At 50.4% G+C, this 17447-nt stretch overlaps 1 protein-coding gene across 6 annotated transcripts in view; it reads right to left on the reverse strand.

Annotated features, from left to right (window-relative positions):
* Window positions 1-17447, reverse strand: part of KALRN (kalirin RhoGEF kinase) — a 1827638-nt gene that overhangs the window by 105722 nt on the left and 1704469 nt on the right. For 5 of the 6 annotated variants that reach the window (XM_069616662.1, XM_069616664.1, XM_069616661.1 and 2 more), the window contains one exon: window positions 15023-15082. The exons of the other annotated variant lie outside the window; for it this stretch is intronic. In XM_069616662.1, the coding sequence (XP_069472763.1) occupies window positions 15023-15082 (60 nt within the window). The remainder of the gene's footprint in view (window positions 1-15022; window positions 15083-17447) is intronic. 6 annotated transcript variants of the gene reach the window in all.

Here is a 17447-nt window from a genome sequence, read left to right on the forward strand (position 1 = left end):
AGCAGGGGGATTACCTCCTGTAGAGTCACCATACGAAACTTTTGAGGTTTGACAAATTTGTTCGCAGGGCGTAAATCTAGTACTGGGCGCATGGTTAAGTCCTTTTTGGGTACAAGGAAGTACACTGATTAAATACCTTCCGTTACCTGGGATAGAGGCAAGACCTCTATGGCTCCTTTTTCTAGTAGTTGGTCCACTTCTTGAAGGATGGCGAGGTGTTCCGGTGACAAGCGCCGTCCCCTCGGGGGTCTGTACGTAGGGGATCTGTTGAACTCTATACAATAGCCGCGGGCTATGGTTGAAAGTACCCAGCGGTCTGATGTTATACCCTCCCATGCTGGAAGAAAGGATGTTAACCGGCCCCCGACCAGCGTAGCATGGGAGGGGACCCGAATCTTTGAGTCATTTGGTGTTGGTGGCTTGGGAACCTCTAGGGGTGGGACCCCGACCTCTTCCCTTGCCACGACGTTGTCCTCTTTGGTTATATTGTCCACTGGTGCCTTGGTTAGAGGACCAGTTACCTGCAGAATATTGCTGCTGCTGGCGTTGGCCTCGAAAAAACGGCTTATTGCCATAACCACGTTTGTTGGGAGGCCTTGAAATTTGATCTTGTGTCTTGATGGTGTCAAATTCTTTCTTTGCGGTTTCTAAAGCCTCATCCACCGCTTTACCAAAGAGGTTTGCATCTTCTATAGGTTTAATAAGAGATGCTTGCGTCTCAGATTTAAAGCCTGAATTACGCAGCCATACATGGCGTTTCAGTAGGATTCCTTGTACTAGGGAACGCCCGGCCGTTTCTGCAGCATCCAGGGTATTCTTGATGCTTTGGTTGACTAAAGTCACAGTGGCTATAAGGCGAGTACATAGGGGTTCCGGTACCTCCTCAATGTCCTTACGTAGTTTGCTCCATTGTGCATCTGGGTAACTTGCCAGCAAGGAGTTATTGTTGGCAATTCTTGCGGAAAAGGCAGCTGAGGCTGTAATCCTCGTTCCTAGGGCATATAATTTGTTATCCTCTTTATCTGGTGGTGCCTCGCTAGTTGACAGCGGCACCCCTGCTCTCTTCCTGGTATTTGTCACCACTAAGGAGTCTGGTACAGAGTGGCCCCTGATGTATAAAGGGTCCGATGGAGAAGGACTAAACAATTTTTCTATCCTAGGGTTGACCCATCTGATCAACGCAGGAGTGGATAGTGAAGGAATAATTCTCCTTCTTGCTGAGGCGAGGAGGGGAACGGTTTGGCTGACAGGGGGTTTTTCTCCTTAATGATTTTTTCGACAAAGTCGATGTCAGGAGAAGTTTCCCCGGTTTCGATCTCAAAATGCGCTGCTACCTTACGTAGAAGTGCATTAAAGGTGGGTTGATCATCTATAGGCAATGCATTCCTAATAGGCAAGTCTTTTGGAGGGGACAGGTTTATGGCTTCAGGATCTGAAAACACTGACGGGGACTGCCAGGGCTGTGAGGACCCTTCTTCTGGGTCTTCTCCGAAGCCCTTATCACCCATATCAGGGTTGTCTTCAAAACCTTCCTCCTGTAGGTTTTCTTCCCCCTCATTGCCTAGGAATTCATCATCCTCCTGAAAGTGGGTGTCCTCTTCAGTGAGGTCATATAAATCTACATCTTCTTGGGGTGGATCAAACAGCCTGGGGTACCTGGCCCTGGGATCCTCCTGAGGTCCATCTCTTGATCTCTTAGGTGTTGGAAGGTTCTGAGTCTCCATAAACCTGTCCATCCTGTCCATACAGAACTGGAGTCTCTCTAGGGTTTCGTGAGGCACTCCGGAACGGTCAGGGGGAGGAAAGGGAGGGCCTTCCGTTAGGAAACACTTCGACCTATCCTATAATGTTGAAGAGAGGTCTCCTTCGCCTTCAGAAAAGCCTTCCGGTAGGCTAGTAGTCCCTCTCGATGGAGCGGGAGGTTCCTGCCTTCCTTCTGGTCTTATCGGCGTCTCCCGGGCCTTAAGAGCAGAAACAGATGTATCTTTCGTCGTCTGTCCTAGGCTATCGGTGGAAATGATCCTTGCCAGGCTCTCGACAGCTAAGCTGTCTGTCGAGGGTACCTCCGGCGTCGCCGTTATCGGCGTCCCTTGCTCTACACCGACGGGCGCTCTCTGGTGGTGCGTGTCGTCTGGCGGTTTAGTGGTAGCGCCCTTATCAGGGGTTAGCCCAGTCGCTGGTCACATATGAGGTTGCGAGGGGGGCTTCAGACTCTTACGGTCTGAGGAAGCCACTGATAGGACCTGCGTCCCCGTTGGCGCCAACGCCCTCTTCGTCTTTGACGAGGAAGAGCCATGGGTTATGTGTTTATGGGAGTGTTCTCTGTGTGCGTCCTTGTCGCCGGGGTGTTCATCCTCATAAGCAGGGCGTGAGCCGAGCTTGTCGGGGCCGGGGACGGATGACGAGAAGCGTGAACGCTCCTTAGAGAGGTCTACGACTTCCAAAACGGACATCGTGTTGTCACATTCCTCATCACTTTCAGCGGCGGCGGCGGTGGGTGAGTAGTCAGACCTATACATGGCGTAGGCCGCCCACCTTTTGACCCTACGGTCTTTTAAAGACTTCGGCTTAAGTAGCTGACAGGCCGCACAGCCATCTTCTTTGTGGTCGAGAGGCAAGCAATGGTTACACTGTTTATGCTTGTCTTTCCAGGTAAACTTGCCCTTACAACGTGGGAAAAACCTAAAGGGTGTCCTCTGCATAGATGAGGAACAGATCGCATGTGACAACAAATCCCGAGGAAAAAGGAGGGGAAAGGGAAATGGAATTCTCGAAGAGAAACAATAATGTCCCACGACCCCACTCTCCCTACTGTATTTGGCCGTCAAGGCCAGGCCACGTGTTCGGCGAACGCCGAACAACCTCTTCCGTCGAAGGCACCGCCGTCGGAGATCTTGATCGGCGGTGAACAGCTTCGCAGCTACGACGACGAAGGAGGGGTGAAGAAATGAATAATTAAGGGCGACCAAAGGTCGAGTAAAGTTTTTGCAATGTCTCCCGAGGAGCTCCGCATATAGGGGACCAATATCTGGGCAGAAAAAAAACAATCTGAGGGACCTCGACACGTGAGGGATTGTAGGTACACTGCACGTCACTATAGGGATAGTGTTACAGACACGCCTTGTCGACGTCCTCTTTTCGACTACGAAAAACAAAATGCAATACTCCGCAGTGACCACTGGATGTCGGACTATGCACAGCATGTGATTCTAAGCAGATTAACAAACATCAGAACTTTAATTACTCCTCCATCCTTGTGGGTGATTGCACTGAACTGACAAACTGCCTCATATCTAGGATGAAGCAAAAAGGTTCTTCAGAACCGCCTGACTGAACTCTGCATCCCGCCTGGAGCTGGTATCCAGGGAATAGTGCTAACAGAAGGCTGGCTGAGTAGCCCAAGAAACTGCCCTGCTGATGACGTTCCAGAATCATGTCCCTAAAATGCGACTGCCATGGCCTTCGCTCTGACGGCATAGGCATGAATCCCATCAGGAACTGGTTTGCCCATGGCTGTGTATGCCTTTGAAATAGCCAGGGCCATCCAACAGGCGATAGAAGGAACAAGTTACTTACCTGTAACTGTTGTTCTCCAGCATGGGTCTGGCATGGATTCACATGCTCATGAATATTCCCCGTCGTCAGGCTGGGAATCCACGGTAAAGAAAAAATCAGTATCTGTTTTGTTTCTGATCTGTCTTTCTTAGTAGTAACCAATCACTGATCTCTGGGTCATACTGCCCCCAGCCAATGACTGCCCTCTCCCTAAGCCCCTCCCCTGGCAGACATCCTCAGATTTGGTAGCATGTGCAGTGGCAGTATGACCAAGTGAAGAGCCACAAAGGGGTAGGTGGGAGGGTTCGCATGTGAATCCATGCATGCTGGAGAACAACAGTAACAGGTAAGTAACTTGTTCCTTCTCCAGCATGGGGTCTGGCATGGATTCACATGCTCATGAATAAAAGAATACATAGCAGTTTACACAACCACGGGAGGTGGCAAAGGCTCAACATTAAGCATTACATCCAAAACTCAACATTAAGCAATTCTTACCTCCTCACCAGGCTCACCTTAGGCGAACAGGTTGCGCAGCACTGCTTGGCTGACCCTGGACTCCTCCCTGTAGTCCCGATCGACGCAGTAGAATCTTGTGAAGGTGTGCGTCGACCTCCGCGTAGCAGCCCTGCAGATGTCCAGCAGGGGCACACCAGACAGGAACGCCGTGGTAGCAGCGATCGCTCTGGTCGAATGGGCTCTCGGACAGCCGGGCAGCTGTCGGTTTGCCAACCGGTGACAGTGCATGATGCAGCCGGAGAGCCATCTGGAAATGGAAGTCTTCGAGAGAGCCTTCCCTTGATTCACAGACCCAAAGTTCACAAACAGCTGTGACATCTTCCGAAAACTCTTTGTGCGGTCCACGTAGAACTTCAGCGCTCTAGCTACATCCAGCAAGTGCAAAGTCCTCTCGGCCGGCGTGGAAGGCGACGGGAGGAAAACTGGTAACACCAAGGGCTCGTTGAGGTGGAAGTCCGACGGCACCTTGGGCATGAAGGAGGGGTGCGTCCTCAGCACCACCCTTGTGTCGTGAAAAGTCAAGTATGGAGGCTTGCAAGATAGGGCATGGATCTCTCCGACTCGTCGTGTGGAGGTGATGGCCACGAGGAACGCCGTCTTCCATGACAGGAACTTCAAAGGCGCCGAATGCATAGGCTCGAATGGGGCCCCCCATGAGCCTGGTCAGCACCACATTAAGCTCCCACGTCGGGGCAGGAGCCTTCACCGGCAGGAATGATCGGAATAGTCCCTTCATAAATTCCTTCACCAGGCGATGAGACCACAAGGACGCCCGTCCCGTAGTCCTGGTATATCGGGAGAAGGCAGCCAGGTGTATTTTGATGGAGGTGTGAGCCAGTCCAGCTTTGGCCAGCGACAGTAGGTATGGCAGTACTTGAGGGGCCGTAATCCTCAGAGGGTTAATCTTCTGTGCACGGCACCAGACAGAGAACCTCTGCCATTTATGACCGTACACTTGAGAGTTGAGGACGCCCTGGCCTTTGCAAGAACCTCTCTGCAATCAGCCGGTATGTCGTACCCTCCAAACTCTAGCACTGCAGGAGCCAGGCCTGCAAGTTCAGCGACTGTGGGTCATGATGGAGAATGGCGCCACCTTCTCTGGAGAGAAGATCCGCGTCTGCGAGCAGCTTGACTGGTGGGAACATTGACAAGTCCAGAAGGTCCGGGAACCAGATCTGCCTCGGCCACGCCAGTGCGATGAGGATCATCCTGCACCTGGACTTCTTGAGCTGGTTGATGAGGCGGAGCAGCAACGGCAACGGAGGGAACGCGTATAGAAACAGGCCGTCCCAGGGGAACGAGAAAGCATCGCCCATGCGCCTCGGCTGTGGGAACCTGCTGGCGAACCTCTGGCACTTGGAGTTCGTCGCTGTCGCGAACAGGTCGATCTGGGGTTTGCCCCATCGTTGGAAGAGCCTATCCACTTGATCCTGGCGCAGTTCCCACTCGTGGCACGAGCACAGCTCCCTGCTGAGTGAGTCGGCGATGGTGTTTTTTATTCCTGCCAAGTGGAAGGGAACCAGAAACATCCCCTGGGCGATGGCCTAGTGCCACAGATCCTGGGCCTCCTTGGATAGGGCTGGGGATCTGGTGCCTCCTTGCTTCCGTATGTAGAACATCGTGGTGGTGTTGTCGGTGAAGATCCTCACCACTTTGTCCTTGAGGGACGGAAGGAACGACTTGAGAGCCCAGAACACTGCTCATAGCTCCAGAATGTTGATGTGGAGAGACCTCTCCTCCGGGAGCCAAAGGCCTCTTGCGTGGAGATCTCCGGTGTGGGCCCCCCAACCCTCCAGAGAGGCGGCCGTCGTCACCGTCTCCTGAAATGCCGGGGTCTGAAAGTCTGTGCCTGTAGTGAGGTGAGCACGGGTGCCCCACCATAGGATTGCCGATGGAACTCCTCGTCGAGAGGGATCCTGTCCTCGAAGCAGCCCGTCGCCTGAAACCAGCTGGCGTCGAGGAACTCCTGTAGCGGACGCATCCGAAGTCTGCAAAGGGGTACAAGATAGATGCATGAGGACATCATCCCGAGAAGGGACTTGATGGACCTCACCCTGGCCACGTCCGTGGCTAACAGGCGCTGCACCTTGCCCAAGATGGTCTTGGTCCTCTCCTCTGAAGGGGAGGCCAACTGCCCCACTGTATCAAGCTTTGCTCCCAGAAACAGTGCTACTTGCGATGGAACCAGGTGGGATTTGGGGTAGTTGATGGTGAACCCCAGCTCCGTGAGCAACCGGACGGTCCTCGCCGTGTGCTCGACGGCGAGTTCCCTTGTCCTTGCCCGGATTAGCCAGTCGTCCAGGTAGGGGTAGATGTGGATCCCCTGCAGGCGCAGCCGTGCCACCACTGGTGCCAGGCACTTGGTGAAAACCCTGGGTGCCGACTTTAATCCGAACGGTAGGGCTCTGAATTGGTAGTGGCGTCCGTGAACCACGAACCTGAGGAACTTTCTGTGCCTTTTTAAAATGGGGATGTGGAAGTAAGCATCCTCCAGGTCCAATGACGATAGGAAGTCGCCTTCCTCCAGCTGTCCCAGCACGTGCTAGAGGGTGACCATCCTGAATTTCTGCACCTTGATGCATTTGTTTAACTGACGCAGGTCCAGGATGGGGCGCCAACCGCCTGTCTTCTTTCTGACAAGGAAGTACCTTGAGTACACTCCGGAGCCTCCTCGGGACGAGCTCGATGGCACCTTTCTTGAGCATCGCCCTTACCTCCAACAGCAGTTGAGGGACGTGATTCTCCTTCCTGGCCACGGGAGGAAGGCGAGGGCACTTCTTTTGGAATTCCAGCGAGTGCCCGTTGGCCAGGGTGTCGAACACCCAACGGTCGGTGGAGATGGACTCCCACACGCTGATGAACTTCGTCAGCCGGCCTCCCACTGGGGTGCTTCAGTGGGGGCCCGACAACACGGCCGGGTCAGTCTTGCTTGGAGGCGGCCTTGCCGCCTTGGCCTCCTTGGCGACGACAGCGGGATCCCCCTTGCTTGCCGCGACTTCTGTAGGCCTCTTGGGAAGAGGAGCGGGCCGCCTGGCGGTAAGTGGAGGAGCCACCGCTGGATCCTTTTGAGGCACCCTGTCTGCCTCCGGAACTCCGAAAGGGCCGTCGCTGTTGGAGCACCCCTAGGGCCCGGGCCGTCCCAGAGTTGGTCTTGATGGCCTGTAGAGACTCATCCACTGCCTTACCAAAAAGGTTGTTGTCGTCGAACGGCATGTCCAACACTCTGGTCTGGACGTCCTGGCGAAAGTCTGTCGCCTTGAGCCACCCTCGTCGTCAGAGGCAAACTCTGTTGCCCAGTTGGCGAAATCCGGTATCAGCAATGTCCGTTGCCACCGTTATGGCGTGATCCGACGCCACATCGCCTTCCTGCAGAATTTCTAGGGCCTCCACCCTCTTGTCGTCAGGCAGGAAGTCTAGCAGGGGAGCTATCTTGAACCAGAGCTCCCTGTCGTAGCGGGCCACGATCGCTAAGGCATTGGCTGCCTTAATCGTCGTTGACGCCGACAAGATGACTCTGCGTCCCATGGAGTCCAACTTCTTGCCCTCGCTGTCTGGCGGGGAAGTGGAAGTTGAAGCTGCCGCACCCGCTGCCTTCTTCTTAGCCGCTGCCGAGATGACAGAGTCCGGCGTAGGCTGGGCCCTGGGGCACAAGGGGGCGGCATTGGGGACTCGGTACTTCTTCTTGTACCTGTCCCTCTTGGTGGGTGTCATGGAAGGGTTCTTGAGGACAGCAAGCCCCTCGTCCCAGATGTCGTCGAGCAAAGGCACCGTGAGGACCGACTTCCTCTTGGCCTCTCGTCGTTGGTACAGAAACCCTTCCTTTTTTTGTTCTTCAGGGCAGAGCTGGAAGTGCTCGGATGCCCTGGTTATCATGGCGTGGAAAGAGCCAATTTCGCCAGCTGGAGAAGCCCGCGGGGGGGGGGGTGATGACGGGATGTCCGCTGTGTCATCGCCGCCGACATTGTCCGTCCCCGTCGCTGTATCCGTCGCCGTATCCTCTCTAGGGTCCGGCGAGGGGGATGAGGGGTCCACAGGTCTCGCAGGCACGAAGGGCAGAGCGGGGTGGACTCTCCTCCGCTTGTTCGGAGGGCTCCCCGACGGGCCTGGTTCTGGATCCTCTGTCGGGGTCCGTGGTAATCTCGTCCTTATTTCGGTACATAAGGAATGGATTGCCAACAAAATGGCCGCCGAGCTATCCTGGGCCCGGGTAATGGCTGCGACGGACGGGATGGCTGCTCCACTGGGCCCTCTTCGTCGCCATTGTCGCTATCTTCGATCACGTCAGCCTGGTCCGCCCTCTGGGATCGAACCTCTCGTTGAGGCCTATGAACCTCTCTTTGAGGCCTTCTCGGTTTCCACCAGCTCCTCCTCAGAGACTGATTCCGAGTCTGTAATGGCCACCGGCCCCCCTCCCCTCTTTTTCCGCCGGGGACTTCACAGGGGTCTTAACAATGGGCTGGAAAGAGGATTCCCTCCGTGGTGGCAGGGATACTCTGGGCCCAAAGGCCGTTTCCACTGGCATAGTCTCAGCCGACTTTGACAGGGTCACAGCGACCACTTCGATAGAGGCCTTTGCCGGCTGGATCAAAGCCCTCACCACCTTAGGTGTGTCCTGGGCCTTTGCCTTGGGGGGAGGGTCAGCACCTCGCTCCCCTTAGAGATCGACCGGGTCCGCTCCAGCCGCTTACCCGGGTTCTCGGATTTCCTGTTCCCCGAACCAAAGCGCTGGCTCGTGGTCGAACGTGCGGGTGAAGTAGTGCCCTGCCTGGCAGCCAAAGAGCCCGACCATTTCGGTGCTCCTGGTGCTCGCGGACTCGCAGTGCTTGGCCTTCTGTTGGGCCCCCGTCTCCGGGGCGCCCTCACAGGGCTTAGAAGCCCGCTCAGACTTTTTCTTCGCCTTCTCACCTGCTGTGCCCCTCTCCAGCCAGGCGGCGAGGCGGGAACGACCATCTTGTTTGGTCCGTACCGAAAGGTTCTTGCAGAACGCACAGTCCTTCTCCACGTGCGTCTTGTCCTCATGAAGGCAGTAGAGACATTGCGAATGCTCGTCCTCCTTGAAAACGTTTTGTAATCTGCATCCAGTGCAGCACCTGAACAGCTTGGATCCGGGCGTCGAGTTTCCCTTGTCCTGGGCCATGTCTGTTGAGGTAGGCCACAGATCTTTCGGAATCCTCCAAGAAGTGTAAACTCGACGAAAACTTCACCCTTGAGGGGCGTAGAAGAATTCCGAAACGGGTCCCCGTTGTCGGAAGTAGAAACGGTGGAGCTTGAGGCTCGATTAAACTGAAAAAATGAGAAAATCTCCTGAAAAAGAGCAAAAACGCAGCAAAAAAAAAAAAAAATAAAAATAATAAAAAAAATAAAATACAAATCGAGGATGGCTGCCTGAGGCGGGGCTTAGGGAGAGGGCAGTCATTGGCTGGGGGCAGTATGTCCCAGAGATCAGTGATTGGTTACTACTAAGCAAGACAGATCAGAAACTAAACTGATACCAATTTTTTCTTTACCGCGGATTCCCCACCTGACAACGGGGAATATTCATGAGCATGTGAATCTATGCCAGACCCCATGCTGGAGAAGCTTTGGAAGCCTGGTTGCTGGGAGACGTGCCCCCAAATGTGATGAATGCCTCAGACTTCCTGAAAGATTTTGTCCGAGAGAGGAAGAACTTGAGCACTCTCTTGATGTCCAAAGAATGCAAAGCCCTTTCAGCCTCCGACTACGGATTTGGAAAGAACACCATCATGCAGATTTCCAGATTCAAATGCAATGGAGAGACCACCTTGGGCAAGAAATGCAGATGGGTGCGCAAGTTGACCTTGTTGTTATGAAACATGGTGAAGGGCTCACATGATGACAAAGCCTGCAGCTTGCTGAACTTGCGCCGGAGTGAGCACCACCTGCAATACAGTGTTCAGTGTAACCAGCCTGATGTCCACCAAGGTCATCGGCTCAAAAGGCTTGCGCTGCAAGGCAGCAAGAACCACATGAAGGTCCCAGACAGGATGAGGCTTGTGTACCGGAGGAAAGAGCCTGGACAACCCCATAAGGTGGTTGATGCCCATCGGGTTGGCCGCTGAAAAAATGTGCTCTGGGGAATTTTTGTAGGCCCTAATGGCTGCCAGATGGGTGCGACGGGTATCAACCTGAATGCCGGAATGGCCTAGATGTGCAGAAAAAGCCAGCACACTGTTCAGAAAGCAGGTGAGAGGGTCAAGCCCTTTGTCGCGAGGCCAATGGCAAAATCTTACAACTTACACTTGTACTGAGCCCACGTAGAAGGCCTCCTGTACGATATCCCAGTTATCCACCGAAAACTGCGCATGGTGATATCTCAGCTGGTCAGGAACCAGGCTGCTAGGCCCAGCCTGTCCGGGTGCTCTACCGCCCTTGCCTGCATCGTCAGGAAGCTCCTGCTTGGGATCGGAAGACGGACCGGTCCCTGGGAGCACGACTGTAGTAGATACGAGAACCATACTCTCGACAGGCAGTGCAGGGTGATCAGGGTGAGGCTGCAACCCACCGAAGCCTGGATCTTGCGGGGGGTCCGATAGAGCAACTGTGGAGGAGGAAACACATAGCACCTGTGGCCGTGCCAGCAGAGCTGGAGTGCATCCCCCAGAAACCCCAGCCCACCCAAGAGGCAAACCGGGGGCTATTGGTATTCAGAGGAGATGCAAATAAGTCCAGATCTGGAAACCCCCATCTTTGGAACAGGGGAAACAAGGAGTTGATGTAGAACTCCCACTCGTAGGTATTGTACCCCAAGCGGGCTGAGTTGGTCCACATCGGCATTGCTGTCTCCCGGGAGAGGGACAGAGGAAATCCAAATCCCTTCCGTAAGGGCCCATTCCCAGATCGCCACTGCATCCATGCACCCTGCTTGTTCAGGTAAAACATTGTCATGGAGTTGTCGAGAGCCAGAAAAGCATTGAGCGCCAGGACCACTGCCCTGAGTTTGAGCAGATTGATATGCAGGAGGACCTCTGCCCTGGACCATGCGCCATGAATGGAGTAGTCCTCCAGAGTCGCCCCCCAGCCTGAAAGGGAGGAATGCATCATCACCACCACCAGAGTGGGCTCCAGCCAGATGAAGGGGGCTAGCACTGCCACATTGTCGTGCATCAGCCACCAGCACAGATCTGGGAGGAGGAGCAGGGGGATTGGGATCATGTCCGACTGAGACCCAGTCTCGTGGTCCCAATTTGCCACCAGGTGGAACTGGAGGCGCCTCATCTTGAGGTGGGCGTGCTGGACCGCGAGCATGCACAATGCCATCAGTCCCAGAAAGTGCTGGAACCACCATGCTGAGTTGATCGAGTTGGCCAGAAAGTGCCCTACCACTTTGTGGAGGTAAAGGAGTCTCTTGGACATGGGGGACACTAGCTGCACCGCCATGTCCTAGCGCACTCCAAGGAACAACAGGTCCTGGGTGGGAGACAGCTGCGACTTCTGCCGGTTGAGGGAAAAACCCAGCTGGTGAAGAATGTCTGCCAGCCGTTGGCAGGAGTGCACTGCCCCTCGGGTGAGTTGACCTGGACCAGCCAGTCATCCAGATAAGGATATAAGTGATGGTCCTCCAGGTGGAGGAGACCAGCTACCGCATTCATCAGCTTCGTGAACACACAAGGAGCTGAATTGAGGTCAAAAGGCAGCACTGTGTACTGGAAAAGGTAAGACAATCGTAAACCGCAGAAATGTACAATGCGGCTGGTATATGGGAACATGAAGGTATGCAACCTTGATAGAGAACATATCCAGTCCCCTGCACACAGAGACTCTGCTATGTGCTCAGCAATAATCCTCTTGAAGAGTTAGAGCTGTAAAGACAGGTTGAGAAATGACAGGTCCAGGATTACCCTCAACCCAGCCTGGTTGATCTTGGGTACTGCAAAAACCCTGACTTCTAACTTCTCCTCTACAAGGATGCATATTATTGAGATTAACAGATAGGTTTTAAAATCTCTAACTTCTCACTCGACTTACACTCCCCCGCTAGACCACCATCTACCCGAGTCTCCCCCATCAATCCATCCCCGGCATTTCTGCATTCCATTTATATCCCTCTGTCCCGAACCCCTGACCGCCCCCTCCACAGCCCAATCCTTACTGGGACACCGCACCATGCACTGGCCCCTCTGCACTACTCCCTGGGCCATGCATGTACGCACTGTAAGTGCATGCGCTAATTCCAGACAGGCCAAGGTTTGGCAAAGGCGGCCTATCGGGAAAATATCTTTGATTAAATTGGACATTTGTTATTTTAAGGCCCATCTGCTCTTTTCCTCAGTGTGGTTGAGTCTTCATGCCCTTTTTCTCCACATCCGTTTTCTGAAAATTACCCCCCCCCCCCAGCTCCCATCCTCCATGGTGGGAGGAAAAATCTAAAGCCGGCACTTACAGTAAGTACTATTATGGAAAACTAGTCAAAGTCATACCGAAACACCTGCGCCTCAACACATACACACTGAGATCAACGCCTACTGGTTAATTGATCAGAAAAAAACAAGCAATACAAGATCCAATCACCACATGGAGGGACGTGGAAAGCAGATTCATGCTGCAAGATGTATGGTCACACTATCGTGTTGATTAAGTATGTATGGCAACGCAACAGAAACACCTTGTAACTGACAAACTATGTACCAAAACTACAGATAAATTAAAAGAATGCATGAAGAATAACACTTTGGCATTGGGAGTCTCCGAGCAGAACGGATTAGAATCGTTGCACTCTTTGTTCCTCGACTCGTAGCTACACTTCAATCTAAGCATAGTCCCAGGAGAGCCGCGACTGTACCTGGTCAAACTTCACAGCCTTCTATGCAAACAAAATTAATTTGAACTCTACTCCAGTTGAGTCATGCGTAGTTGTACTTGCCACACAGCCCAGCACCACCACCACCTCCCACATTTCCCTCTAGATCAACTCCTTTTATCCATTGGTCATTCTTCTCTGGCTTTACCCACCTCAGGCACCTCATGCCTTTCTTAAATCTTGCTATATAGAAAATGTGTCAACTGCTTTTATGAAACGTTTGTATATTTAAGCTTCCGAAAATAGGGCACGCATATCAGTATCTTTTAATGATGAATGAGATGGCGAATATATTTTAAAAAGAAACAATGAAAACACTGCAAAAGAAGGTTACATGCTCCAAAAGCTAGTCTGAAATGGAAATAGATTAAATATGATCCATCATCCACTGATCCAACCATTTCACTCGGCTTGTTTTGGCAGAACTCTGTATAATCTGGGATTTTGGTTTAATTTATTATTGGTCTAAATCCTAATTCCTAACGTGTGCTAGGGGGGGGGTACTTGTTCACACATGGACAGATTCAATCACAGACGCAAAGTATTCCACATAAACACACAAAGGAGGCCAATGGCCTTGGAATTATGGCTGAAGGGATAGGAGAAGCTGAACATGTCTTTTGACAGGACCCCAATCTTCCCCTAAGAGGCTAAGAGGTAAGTGACCCAGGTTTTCAGGAATGGCAGATAGAACAATAGGGGGAAAAGTGAATGCATAACTTAGTACCTCAGGTTCCCTCCATGCTACATGTGAACAGAATTTACTTTGAAAAGTAATGAGGCCGAAGAAACTTTACGGAAGTATATACATTCAAAGAGCAGCTGCGCCTATCAAGTCTTTCCAATTCCCATCCATGTGCTAGTGCCAGAAGTCCAAATTTAGTCTTCAACCCTCGCCCCCACACTGACTATCAATAAGAGTCCAAGATCTGACAACCTGTTAAGAGACACTGCTCTTTCAAACTACTGGACTCTACCTTTGTTCCCTTGCTAAGACCTTTGCGGGTCACTTACAGAAAGGGTCAACTTCATGCCCTCTTCAACCCTACCAAACGAAGCTGCGATCCTGTCCCAGCACTCGCACAAGGCAAAGTTTGCCTTAACTTCAGCTAGAGTTTGTCTCCCTTTCTGTGTTGCATCATGGATCCACTATTGGTTCAGATCTTTCCCAATGGTGTGCTTTTCTCTGTGCTTTTATGCACACCACCACTGTAAATATACAACGGAAAACACATGACCTCCAATACAAATGCCATCAATGTAATTAAGTGATACACAAAAGTGAGATCCAAATAAACTATCACGGGGACTGAAACATGTACAAAGAGCTATTTCGTAAGCCGTAAAAAAAACATGAGGAATGATTGTGGGCCATTCTTTGTCTGAAGCCATTTCTGAAATTTCGAGGCTGTATTCTTTTCCTAGTTTTCTCCTGCGTGCTTGCATATTGTGCGATGAGCCTTTGAATATTAAATTAAGCATTGCATTACCCTGTACAGTATATTATATAATATTCTAGTGCAGACACACAGTTTAAACCCTACACTTTGCATAAACACTGGACTACATAGTTGGCGATAGGTTTATAAGCCTGGTGTGGGTCTGAAACCCTTTCGTTACTTTTCCACTTTATTTAAGTATCTGTAGGTAAAACACTTAATATATTTTATGATTCAAGGGTGATCTTTAAAATTGGAAGACAAATACCCATGCCTCCAGAGATAATTGTGTTTTTGGCAAATCTGTTTATAATATAAATCCCAGGAACACCCTCAATGGACAGTAGACTAAGTCACCCTGTCGCATCCCCCAAAATCAGTAGCATGATAAATTTGCAAAGAACATTTCGGTCACTAGTGGAGATGTTTGCATTCATAAAAATAAAATTTGATCAAATGCCTGCTTTAAATGTATGGCCAGTTGACTCAATTTGAAGGGTTCACATACACACACACACACACACACACGCGCTTGTAGTGGGGTCATATGAGGCAATGATCACAGTGAAATATGAGCATGTGTTAGCCATACGTGAAGAGATTGAACCCACAGCCCACATTGGATAAATGAATCAAAGACACGTCTAAATGAAAAGGAATGTGCCGCGTTTGCAGCAAGAGTTGTGTCTACCTCCATGCTAGTGTTAGGGTCAAGCTCATCGCACTCTGACTCCTCAGAACTGTTCGACTCCTTGATTGGCGGCATGAAAACAGGAAGAAGAAAAGAATGCAGTTAGGTGTTAGACGGCATTGATAAAGCAAAAAAGCTTAGGAGAAAAAAGAAAGAATCTTCTCTTTCGGAAAATGCGCAACAATAACAGAATAAAAACGTTTGAGGAGGAACTGCACTATCCTAGGAGAACAGATGTGGATGAATACGTCCATCTGTTCAGCGGAAAGGACCAAGCATGATGCTCATGGAAGTCGAATGAATTAAAATAAGCAACGTAAGAAAAGGACTAGGACACCAAATTCAAGGATGAAATATACTGCACTCTGAGACCCCCCCTCGTATAGTGATGATGTCCAAGAGCTGCACTAAGCTTTGCCTGCTAAAATGTTTTGAAGAAGCTAACGGTGCACATGCAAAGAAGAATACATTCATGGTCAACAAGTATAGCATGCAAACAATAGAATGAAGCTTATATGTGGATGTTCAAACACTTAAGGAAAATTATCTTGATACATTTTCACAATTATTTTAATAATAATAATAATGATGACTTTTTACATTTGCACAGTGGCTCTTGTGCCGTTACTTTCTAGACATGGTGCGTTGTCTTATGCAATGGATGGAGACCTTGGGTACCACTGGTTACTTGGCATGGTCAGATCTGGGTGTTTGTGCCACAGTGTGTGGCATTCGTGCTGTTGGATCTCTCATCAAAGAGTGCAGGCGTACCTTGCTCTACCAAGGGCTCTTATCTGCTAGTGCCCTCCATTTTAATCTCTCGCTCCTAATCACGGGCAACTTTACATTTCAGCTACAAGCTGCAGAAGCAGGTGTATGTTGAAGGCACAGGGACAATATGTGATAAAATCAGGATTAAACCTCCTGGATTAAAATGCTTGCAATAAGGGTTGCTGGTGGGTAGTTCATATACTAAACAAAACAGGTGATGGTGGCAATGCTTTGAATTAATCAGAACCTCTACCATGACCCTGGGCAAAGCTCCAGGTCATCGTGCCAAAACAGTCATTGACCAAGAGTCTTTGATAACCTCTTCAAGTCGCTCACATCATCTCGGGAGCCCATCCTGGCATTTATCAGCCATACTGGAATTATGACTTACCAATGGACTCAAGCAGGTACCTTGGAAGGCGGGGTGGGGTTGGTTCAACTATGATAACACATGTGGCGTTCTGGCATTCCTAGAGAACCCGCATTTAATTGGCTTGCTATGATGGCGTAAAAATGACCAGCAATTCTACAAAAGGGCAAAGGCCGAGATACTCACCAGGAGCCTACCCACACATGCCAAATTCAATCAATATTCTACACCTACTTTGTCTATGCATAGCGATTATCTAAAAGTGAATGAATAAATCAAGCGAAAACCGGTCAGCAAAACTGAATGCCAAAGGGCCACCCTAATATGTCATTTTGCTATGCTTTATACTTGAAAGCGTATTTAGTTTGAATAAGAGACCTGTTTTGTCTTGAAATCTAATGTATATTTTGAGATTTGTACTTATTTTGACCGTCTAATAAAGGAACTTGCACTAAAAGTGACAAACTTTGCGATGGGGGAGGGCGGGAGAAGGTCATTATCCAATGGCTGGAGACAGGTGAAATGGAAACCACGTTTCTTCTATTCCCATTAAGTTTCCTAACTGACCAAATGGGAAAGGTCTAAACAGATCATTGTGACGCACATCCAAATGATTTTAGCGGGACAAATCCAGCGTGGTTTGCTTACGGCCAGACTTTCCAACCTCCAGTCAAGGAAACGTGTAAGAAATGTCTGAGATTTTAAAATATTATAATGGTGTGATTGGAATCAAGTTAATTTTTTAGATAAATGAAAAAATATCACTAGTGCTGCAGTTGTAGAGTCATTTTCCAGTGTTTCATGCCACGGCCTGTAAACTACAGCTGGAGACAGGCTGCGGGCTTAATGCCCTCCTGGAGTTCCACAAAAGCTCACTTAACAGACCTTACTCAGTGTGGATATTCCTTAACATGGGCCTGCCTCGATCTATTAACATTCACTATGGTGTATGTCCCATTACGGCACCCATAAGTATTTACTTTAAAATGTGGTACATTCACTGTAATTAAATACCATTAAAAAACACACAGGATTCTTTTTAATCAAACTCAAAACTACATCATAAGTCTTAATTCCTTTAATTCTTGATTACAGTCCTTTTACATTTTATTGACGTCAATGTCTTAACTCAACATTCCATTTAGCAGCATTTTCTTTTTCCAACTCCTCCCTTCTACATATCAGTTTAGAACTAGCAACAGGTTTCATAACACCCTTCCAAGTCTTCCGTTTCCTGACCTCAGGTGGAAGTTATCTGCTGTTGGGCAAACAGCCATGAGACCC

The sequence above is a fragment of the Ambystoma mexicanum genome, chromosome 9 (assembly GCF_040938575.1).
Source record: "Ambystoma mexicanum isolate Mex_15411 chromosome 9, UKY_AmexF1_1, whole genome shotgun sequence".
NCBI classification, from domain to species: domain Eukaryota; kingdom Metazoa; phylum Chordata; class Amphibia; order Caudata; family Ambystomatidae; genus Ambystoma; species Ambystoma mexicanum.